This window comes from Vanessa atalanta, chromosome 19 (assembly GCF_905147765.1).
Source record: "Vanessa atalanta chromosome 19, ilVanAtal1.2, whole genome shotgun sequence".
NCBI classification, from domain to species: Eukaryota; Metazoa; Arthropoda; class Insecta; order Lepidoptera; family Nymphalidae; genus Vanessa; species Vanessa atalanta.
In genome coordinates, this window is record NC_061889.1 from 10,426,594 (window position 1) to 10,437,690 (window position 11,097).

The 11,097-nt window shown below is 33.0% G+C and overlaps 2 protein-coding genes across 2 annotated transcripts; one reads left to right on the forward strand and one right to left on the reverse strand.

The window, feature by feature from the left end:
* The first annotated feature begins 4,019 nt into the window (after nucleotides 1-4,019).
* LOC125071430 lies at nucleotides 4,020-5,048 on the forward strand. The gene has a single exon (XM_047681674.1). It carries the CDS (start codon nucleotides 4,036-4,038, stop codon nucleotides 4,903-4,905), a length of 870 nt encoding a protein of 289 aa, XP_047537630.1. The 5' UTR covers nucleotides 4,020-4,035; the 3' UTR covers nucleotides 4,906-5,048.
* A 281-nt stretch (nucleotides 5,049-5,329) lies between these two features.
* Nucleotides 5,330-6,766, reverse strand: LOC125071599. Its single transcript, XM_047681921.1, has one exon. It carries the CDS (start codon nucleotides 6,764-6,766, stop codon nucleotides 5,330-5,332), a length of 1,437 nt encoding a protein of 478 aa, XP_047537877.1.
* Nucleotides 6,767-11,097: the final 4,331 nt, after the last annotated feature.

The window sequence follows — 11,097 nt, forward strand, 5'->3', positions numbered from 1 at the left end:
ATTAAATATTTACAAAAGTTAACAAAACTATAACAAATATCTTTAACACGTCAACATCAATGCTTAATCTTGAAGCCGTAGCCGTGGCCTGCAGTCTGTCCCACCTTTGATCCATAGTCTCCGTGTTTTTCGCTGGAAGATTCTCCTTCTTCAGAGGAATGGTCTGCTTCTTTTCCTGATCCTTCATCATGGTGCCCGCTCGTTCCATAGTCGAGTTGATGATTTGACTCGTGAGATCCATCTTTATCGTATCCTCTGTCTTCTGCTCCGTGATATTTATGTCCGCCTGCGAATTTATGGAAACCAATTTTGTCTTCATTGTCATAAATTTTATGTTTTTTTTGGCGTTGGTCGTCATGTTTATCGAAGACTTTATAGAATCCATGGGCGTCTGCCTTGCGGAGAGAAGATTTCTTTCCATTATCTTCGTTTTCATTATGTTCGTTGTGTTTTTCATGATCTTTGCTTTCATCTCCCTTACGGTCGCTGTCTGAATAGGCATAACTTTCGTATTTTTCATTGTGATAGTCACCAGCTTTACCGTCCCCATAGCGCTGCTTTTTGTTAAATCCTTTATATACTTTGTCATCGTGTTTATTATCTCCTGCATACCCGTTATAAAGCCCGTCACCAAAATGACTCAAACTACGAATGTAATCATCATAGGCTTTATTATCACCGTAAAGCGATGTATACTCATCAAAGATCTTCTTATAATCATCATCAGCTATGCCATCAATGTGATCTTCTGGTTTCTCTTTTACAGGTATGACACGTTCTTCACTCTGAGATTCCGATTTCTTTTCATCTTCTTCCTCTGTCTTAAGTCCTTTTGAGATTGGAATTGTCGCGCCAAAAGCTTTCGGCTTTTCGTAAAGCTTAGCTAATTGTTCCATGATTTCACTTTCGCCCATTTCAATAACACTTTCCTTTCCATCGTTTTTCTTTTTGTATATGTAGCCTGAGGCGGCAGGTTGAAGGTCAGATCCGGTAGTGCGGACCATCACCATACGTTCAACGGTCTCCCGCATTTCCATACAGGAGCCGCCGGCGGCGACAATTAGTATAAGAGCTAAACGACTCAGCATATTCCCCGAGCCTCTCTCGTAGCAATGACAGCGAAATACAAGAGAAACCCTTATATAGCTAATATAATAGAGCATCGAACGTTGACATTCATGAACGCGCTCTCGAGATTGAGTAATACAGTTCTGTGTCAATGATAATGAAAAACCCTGTGTAATTTGTGCGGCGCGTTCGCGCGTTTATTAGGTGAGCGTAACAAAAAATTAAAACTATGCAGGCATTTTGATGAAGGGCGATGTGAATAATATTGTAAGTATTAGTAACTAGACCTTTTCCGACCTCACTGAAGTCTCGATGTTAAATAAAGCTTTGTTTATATGTTTCTATGTTCACTCTAAAGCTATGGTGTCTACGATGCTATGTCCTTGTGGCTTTGTTCGCTGTATTTGTAAAATATTTATAGATATTCTTATTCATATACTTGAAATGTATGTTCTGTGTGTTTTAATGGCGTGCGCCGCGTTAACCAATGGAGTTACATGTATTGCTTTAATATAATAGTTCTATGTATACCCATATTTTACAAGTGTGGGATCGGTAGCTAGAATTAAATATGACTTATTTTCGTTAATAAATAAAATAATATTAAGATTTTATAATACTTTACAGTAGTAAAAGTCAAAAAAGAATCTTCTTCCCCTACCTAGTTGCTTGATGATTATATAAAATAATGAATTAAAAATTAAATTAGTTAAAAAAATCAAAGAGGGAGGATTTCCTTAATTGATTTCTGATAACATAACAATAACAATAGATAACATGTGTGTTTTTTATAATAAAACCTTACTTTAATTTCAAATAAAATTAATAAACGATAATTTAAAGTACTTTGGCTGTTGTCTAGAAGTGCCTAATGCAAAGACAGTTACCAACGCATTGGCGTCAGCCATCTTTATTAGAAAATCTCTTTTTTTAATTATTTAAAATATATATATATATATATATATATATAATATAATTTGATGCAATGTTCCCAATTTCCATTGGGTGACCCATTTTGTGGCCTATCAGCTCAAGTTAAAGATTAAACAAAATCTAATCTAGCCTTTAACTAACGATCAGTTCAAGTAAAATATACGCACATAAATTTTTTTTTTTAAATATTAAGACTGTTTATTTTCAGTAAAATATTCAGTAAAAACAATAACAATATTTTTTTTAAATAATTATCGGTCTCTAAAAACTGCGTAATTTTTAATGCTTTGATTTTTCCTATGAATAGTCTTGTAGTTGGTAACACTATTATAAAAATTATTTGTTGGTTCCTGATCGTAGTTTCTACCTTCCGATAATATAGTATCAGGTTGATCGAAGTTTTCATGATTCATAACATAGAAAAGGGCGTAAGGCTTATTCTTAGCGCTCGTTTTTATATTGTACCTTCCGATTCTTGTCGGTGGATAGCTTCTATCGCGCTTTTCTTCCGTATGCTGGGCTACATTCAAGCCTTGTTGGAATTGTTTTACGCCACCATTGTATGTCCCGAATTTTTCATTCTCTTTAGTAACTGAATTTTCTGAATAATTATTATCTATGCTAGTAATGTCTCTTTTTCTGTTTTCATCCGGTTTAAAAGACTTTATATTGGAATGTTGTTGAGTTTCGCTTAGCCGAGTCATTCCTATCGCATTGCGATCTTTATTGATATTATTTTTGTGAGGTGTCCTTTCTTCGTTCTCTAAAATTTGTGTTTTTTTGTGCTTAGGCGAATTAGACTTAGGATTATTCATACTGCCTATTTTATTATTATCGGAATCTATTTGAAACCTGTAGTGGTTCAATTTGAGATTTCCTTGATTTTCGTGATACGTTCCTTTACTTGTGTCGAGATTTTTGTTCGTAACGAAGTAAATATCATTATTACGCATTATCATTTCATTTCTATATGTTGTTGTCTTAAAGTTGTCATCGACATCATCCGATTTAACTTCCATGTTCCTTGGATTCTTTATATCACTGTTATCTGGTCCTTTCAGCTGGCGGTTATTGGTGGAAGAGACGTCGCTTAATATAATTGGAATTAAAGTATTCATTGAAACACCAGCGTATATACTCGGCGTGGGTTTGTGCATTTTAAAATGTGAATCCAATGCGCGCTCGTTCAATAATTTAAAATTTTGATTAATGTTGCCTATGTAGAACTTTTTATGTGGTATTTGATTTTTTCTGATATTTTCACCATCGTTAGCAGCAGATAGGTAGCCAGTTCGAATATCGTCGAAAATATAATGCGTTAACACTGGAGACACCAAGCAGAAGCACACGACGGAACCAATCAACTTGACCATGTTGTCCATGATGTCGATTTGACGATGCGTACATCTCACGCCGTTCTTATATGCTTACTTTCAGTTTTGTTTACTGAGGCGGCGGCGATTTGTAAATAAACAATTACATTAAACAATGTGTATCACTATAACAACACAACTCAAGACAGAAAATGACAATGTATATATAAATTTAAACAAAATAACCAAACACGCGATTAATGAGGATATCAACTACAACAGTACGATAAAAATGAAAGAGTTTTAATGACACATTTTCTCGCTGTGAATAGACTGCAGTCACATTCTGTTGTTATAAATATCAGTTAGGGCTGAGTGTCCTAATGCCCTTAGCAAAATAAAAAACGAATAGCAAACTTTACTTTAACATTAAATTTTACTTTAAGTTTTAGTTTAGAGTCTTGCAATCAAAGGTCGTAAAAAAATCTATAAATGTTTCTAAAAAGTAAATTTCTTTTGATGCAATAATGTTGTTAATAATAACATGACACATTGTTATCAAAACAATCAGGAGTGTTAGTCAAACCAAATTCTCATGACAAATATGTTTAACATAATTTATAATAGCTATATAGACAATAATTAAAACATCTCACTGCTTACATTCAGTCTGAAACAATGCGACACCGCTAGTCGAGGATTAACAGAGCTACTATTAACAATGAAAGTTTTAGCAATAACTTTATTTAGTACTTTGATAATTATTGCATCTCAAGCTAAGTTAATTGCAAAAGAAAAAGGCAAACAAAATATGAATGAATCGTACGAACTGAAGAGAGAAAAATTATCAAGGCAAGAAAGAATTCTTCGTGATTTTTTTAATTCTTACAATAGTAAAATTCGGAGGCCGAGAGAATTCACCAAGAAATCGAAAGAGCCTGATAATATTACCGAAATTAAATCAACAATTAATCCAAAAGTAGCTCTTGTAAAGAAGCCCTTACCTAAGTTTACTGATGCTGACACTAGTGAAGAAGATTATCAGTTGAAAATGAAATATCCCGTTAAATATTTTGATTCCATGGAGCACGAAGACGAGGACTTCAATCTTGACGATTACGACTTTGATATTCATCACGATGAGTTTGCTGGAAGAGGCAAGCCTTTAGAACCCAGAACGAAAATAAAGTTAACTGAGAGACGTACAGGACTCGAATCTATTAAAGAAGGTGTGGAAAGACCTAAGTCCCCATTAAGTCAGAATAAAGTAGTCATGCCACGGAAAATTAACCACGCGTCTAATAAAGTTGTACGAAAAGCTGTTCAAGTGATAAAAATCGATGACTATGATGATGATTTTTCGACCAGTACTGGAGCCCCAAGAAAGGAAACCAAACCCAGTGATGATGATATGAGTAACGAGAATGAAGACAGTAAGGAATATGAAAGTCAGGGCTCAGTGAGAACAGTAAGGTCACCTGCGATCTTCAGTAACTATTTTGAAAAGTTTAATGAAAGATCAACCGCATTTATGTCAAAAATTTTAAGCTACCTTCCGATATTTCCCCAAGTACCTCCACCAAAAAACTAGACAAGGTGCCAGTTATACTGAACAAATCAACGCTTGATTATTTGCTAGAAATAGCTATATTATATGTTATAAGATTATGTCTTTTGTCCAAAACAAAGTCGAAGTGACAAGTTTTTTGCCCATTTTATGAATCACGTGTTAATTTTGAGTACACTGTAAAATAAACGCTTTTTTGTTTTATTTATATTTATTTTACAAAACATATAAAATTAAATACAACAAAATATTTATTAAATACGGAAATTATTAGTTTGATAAATGCATTTAAAATATACAAATACCAAACAAATGTAATAATTTTTCCTGTATCACATCATCATATCAGAATTCAGTTTGTTTGCTTCGTAAATTCTTAATTTAATGTATTATGAAATAAAACTAGAGAAATCAATACGATGTTCATTATTCCTATCATTTAAATCAGCTAAATATTAAAATAGTCGGCGTTGTTACTGAAGGCTGCATTTTTGACTAAGTCTCTAAACTGATTATATTTATTTTCAACCCCTCCATGCCGCTGTTTCCCAGCAAGTGTCTGGTCATAATTGTGGCTTGAAACATCTTCTGCTTTGTTCAGTTTATTTTGAGTATTTCCTAACGCCGCTGCCGCTTGTGAGCGTAAAAGCGCTTCCGATCCACCAACACGTACTTTAGATTCGCCATTTTCTTCTTTGTTAACACTGCTATTGTTATCGTCAAAGAATTCATTGTGTTCTTGATATTCATCTTTATGGTAAACTTTTCGGAATCCTTTCTTTTTTCCACCTTCATCAGTGTTATTTTTGATGGAGTATTTGGCAACTTTGTTGTGATCTTCTGATCCAAATCTGTTTGTAAAAGCATCAGCGAAATCTTTAAACCCTCCATAGTTTTGATCATTTTTCTTGTAGTCTCCTGTATAACTATGTTCGTTTTCTTTGCCATTTTCATTCAATTCTGAATCGTGATCGCTAACGTAACTTTTTCCATTTAAAGATTCTTGTAATGTGTCACGACCATATGAGAAATCTGAACGATCTTCTGGATTATTATCGTCAAGACGTCTTACACGCTTAGAAGAATCGTAAATATCTTTGAATGGTATCTTATGATCGACTTCTTTTGCCCATGGAATGCCTTTGAAATTCAATGGATCGTCATCATACGTTTTATCGAAGTAATCATTAAGAACATATGAGAAAAAAGGTTGGTTTCCGTAATTAGGATTATCAGTCGTCAAGATGTTCATATCTTTATAACTAGAATATATTTGAGGATCAGGAATATCCTCATCTAAATTCTCATGCACAGGAATAATTTTATCAACCTGAGGAGAAATGAAACGTTTGTCTTTTGCCTTCTCGTATTCAATGTTAAAATTCATCGGCTCATATTCATAGAGACTGTGATAAAAGTAAGGCCAACCGTAATAATTTCTGGAATCCGTTCTAATATCTTCATCGTCAGTGTGAAAATCGTGGTTCGTGTCGTAGGTCGATTCGATATTACTCGCAGCTACATTCTGATATTCACCTGTGTCAGACATGGAATCGTATAGATATTTTCTTGATGAATGAGGTCCTTTAGTTCTGTTGTTATGTGAGCTATCGAATAGTTGAGTACCCCTTTCTTTACGTTTTTTCTCGTCTAATTTCATTGAACTATCGATTTGATCCCCTGACTCCGAGCTCGATCGATCTCTTATTTTATTGTAGAATGTAGAAAACTTAACCGGTTCGTCATTAACTTGAGTATAAACGTAACCAGATTTAATCGGTTGTGTATTCGATCTTGTTTTACGTGAAATGTAAAAATGTTGAACTGTTTGCATCTCGAAGCACGCGCGCGTTATCAAACACAGTAAGACGAATATACGTCTCATCGCGACTTCATAACCCGCTCTCACAGTTTTGTTTGTACTGGAAATTGATCCTCTATTGATGTTTATTTCAACTGTTTATAACGTGGGGTGTTATAAGCGGTCATTGTTTTAAGACAATAGCTTTACGAGCGGTCGCATAATTTAGAAATGTCCTGTGTGTCGGGTCAATGAACAAGTGCTCTCTATATCTTCTACTCTATAATTTAAGGTAGAGATATAACTACTTTAAAATATACAGTTAATAATCCTTTTTGAATTATTATTCTAAAATGATGTAAATTTTCAATAAAATCTATATGCTGCAGTTAGCATATAGATTTTTCAAGACATACAATATGTAAGTTACAGTTTTTTAAATGATATTTTATTACGGAGATATAGTATTAATTAGTTTATTTATTTATATTTTATTTATACATTTAGTGTTAAATTATTATAATATTGAATGTTAGCTTTATGTAAAGCTAATGACAGGCGTAGTAATGTTCCTTTAAATTTGTTATTGTCTCAGAACAAGTTATAACTGTTAATTTGTATATAATCTCAGATTATACATACTCTTTGGATGTCAACTCTGATCTGTTCGGTTTATGTTTGAATTACTTTAAAATTGGAATGTTGGTATTTGTTCAGATTGAATCGTGTCATATTTATTAATTCCGTAAAAATCACTTGAAGAAGTAACATGTCTAGTTATCTGACACAACTTATGTATTTTATATAAATTTCATATTGATTACATTTTCAACAGAAATAAATTCATAAATGTTTAAGTTAAAATAAATAGTTTTCTAATCGGTCCTTAAGTGTCTTTTTGGTTTGAAAGTGATCCCATTAGTCACATCTACCATTCAAGAATAAGAATAGAAGACTTTAAGCATCTGTCAACTCAAGCAAAACAACAACACGAATAGAATATAAACCAAAATACACTATATTATATATTACTATTATAGTATATGCTTATTTAATAGAATTGTATATATCTTATATATTACATTAATAAAACTAATAGACTCCCAAGAATAATGATATAAATTGCAATACATAATTCATAATATTAAATAATTCCTAATCAAACAGGTCATTAAATTTCAATACTATTTTAATTAATCATTTAACAATTTTTCTACGTTTCTCTTTTGATCTGTAATAAGGCCGTCAATTTCTACGTGTTATTCTGATATAGGCAATTAATTACCGCCGCGCCGGTGACCTTCGATTCGGTCCGGTGCATTATTGATTAGTATGTAGCAATTTTCGTAAGAGATTCTATTGTCTGTTGCCCACATCAATGGACAATGAGTGTATTTGGAAACAGGGGAATTCTAAATATTTAAATATCGCAATCAAAGGCGCAATTATAATCATTGTGTTATTTTAATAATCTTAAGTATGTACATTGTATCAACACAAGTAAATAGTATATTTTTTAGGCATAGTTTGGCGGACTTACAAACGGACCACATGATAGTAAGCAGTCACCACTTCCCATAGACATTAGTGCCATAAGAAATATTAACCATAGCTTCATCATCCTCATTTATACCTGCATCATCAAAGCGCCACCAACCTTGGGAACTAAGATGTTATGTCCCCTGTGCCTGTAATTATATTGGCTCACTCACCCTTAAAACTGGAACACAATAATACTTCGTATTGTTGCTTGGCGATAGAATATATGATGTTACGTACATTATTCATAGAAATTGGTAGATTTCATTTTTATAATATTGGGCTATCACTCAAGGGACCTTACTGGTGCACCGCACCGCCTTACCCTACGAAATTAATCACATAAGAATTAAATGCAGGTTCGGATTGAACCTCGGTGCTCAGTTACGATCTACGTGTCCTATCCACAGTGCCATCGGATCTTTCGTAATAATAATTACCCAAATAGAGTGGACGGAGTAATGTTAAATAACGCGTCTTTTTGTTAATTGGTCATTAATAATGATCGTTTTACTTTAATATTGATCTTTATATGCCTTTTGCTTTATAATCGGTGTTAAAATAAACAAATATATTTCAGCCTATTGAGGCTTCATGCATAAACGTTGAACCGACTAGGATGATTTTATTTGGTGGCAAAGTGTAGTGCCAATTACCAGTAGGCTGTATTGCCGAATAACATTCAGAAGGCTGGTTGAAGCGCGCCGTCTAGTAAAGATAGACTGACAATTACATATTAAGCGTTGTGTGTATGACAAATGTTCGTAAAGGTTTATTTTTTAAAATAAAGATTTTATATTTAAAGGAATAAATAAAACAAACAATGTATTTAACTATTTATTTCATAAATAAAAATTCAATGAGTACAAAAATATTTATAAATATATGTTCTCAACAGAATCTTACAGACATAGACGCACAAGTTTACAACAATATTGCCAGCGTTTGTTAAATTATATCGAACCAAAATTGGCAACACTTTAAAGACCTATCCGCGCAAGTCAATAAATAAAATTGCATTTTTTGTTTTTTTTTTTTTTTTTCGGGCGATATTAAAGAGGCTAAGATACAGCCCGTATACAGTTCACGTGTCACGTTGACAACATAAAGTTTTTTTTAACTAAACTAATGGACGCGGATAGATCTAAAAAGTTGGTTTTAAAAAACAAAGTACACATTAATATAAAAGTCAAAACTTTAATTACAAATAAGGTCCCGTTCACGTGATAGATTTTTTTCGACTATTCTATGACTTTGGATTTTACATAGCTTATAAAATATGACTTTTTTGTGATCGTTTAATTTATCTACCGAATATCTTTTCATTGGATTGGGGATTCAAATCGGACGTCATCACTTGTTAAATTATCTGCAAAAATATCGTTTCTATTGCATAATATACTGACAAATCAAAAATACGTTATAATTTAAGAATAAATCATTTGCAATCAAAATAATTATGGACGGTCAAACTAACATTAATTTAACATTAATACACTAATAAACGATGGTGTAAATGCTTTAAAAAGTTGCAAATACGCGTTAAAATCGATTCGATGTGATATTTACCGAGTCTTACAACATGTGTGTATAATTGTGTTCGTAAAATATCGATAGAATCGCTACATCACTAACAGACCCGTCGCTCGATCCGAGTGCTCACACCGGTGCTGCGGGCGCTTCTCGGAGCCGACTCGAGGTCCAAAAGAATTTAGTGCATTAAAAGCAAAATCAACTAATTTTTTTGAAGAAAAGTAAAATTTTATTTTTATTTTTGTCAGACAACACATATCATTATTTTTTGAATTATAGAAGTTTCCACCATGTCGTGACTGTTTCGCGACAAATTATTAAAACCCGACTTTAAAGGCAGAGAACCAGTCACAAACAGACCGACTCCTGTATCGGATCGAGACGAGATATCACTAAACTTTTTTTTCTTTATTACAGCTTAACTTCTAAAGACGATAAGAATATTATTATTATTTAAAATTGCAATGACTATCGATAGTTTAATACTACGTCTTGTTTGAATTAAATTTGAATCGAAGTTTTAAAAAATATCTTATCGAAACAAATTGACCGACGTCGGAGGGAGAAACTAAGCAAGTACAAACACTATTACAGATATTCGATAAATGCTTAATTATTGATTAAATTTATCGTAATATTAATAATACAGTTTAATGTTACAAGATCGTCTTTGAGAATTCCAAAATAATGTATAAAAACACAACATCAATTCAGGAACAATGAAATATTATCGATTATTAAGAAAAAAAAAAAGAAATCACAAATATTTTTTAATTTTCTAACCTTTTTCACGTTCTTTATTAGTCAAGAAAAATAATCTACGAGTAAAAAGCTTTTTATTAAATTTGATACTGTGACAAGTCTCATCATGTACCTCATCGAGTATCCGTTTAAATCCAACGCAAAAAACGTAAGCCACACGGAGTAAAACAAAAATCAAAAATTTTCAAAAACACTCAACGATGTAGCATCAACTAAATACCATAATCGATTTTCATAATGTTATGAAACAAAGACGCGATCGAACAACTACAGGCAATGTCACTTTCAACGGCAAAATCACGTTTTGATATTTCACGACTGAGTGGCATTTGTATGATACGAGATAATCCCTATGGAATAGGCCAAGGTGTTTATGAAAATCAGACGCTGTCGACGTACTAAGTTGCCTATATTGAATATTTCTGCTAACGAAAAAGTTTGCAATGAAAAATTCACGTTCGAACCAGCAGCGGATACATACTGTCGTTTGGGAGGGACTCGAGCCTTTATTTTACTTTGGGTTAAGGTTCGCTCAGAAGTTGCCCAAAAGCAGAAGACCCGCCCCCCTCGAATCCGCGGAT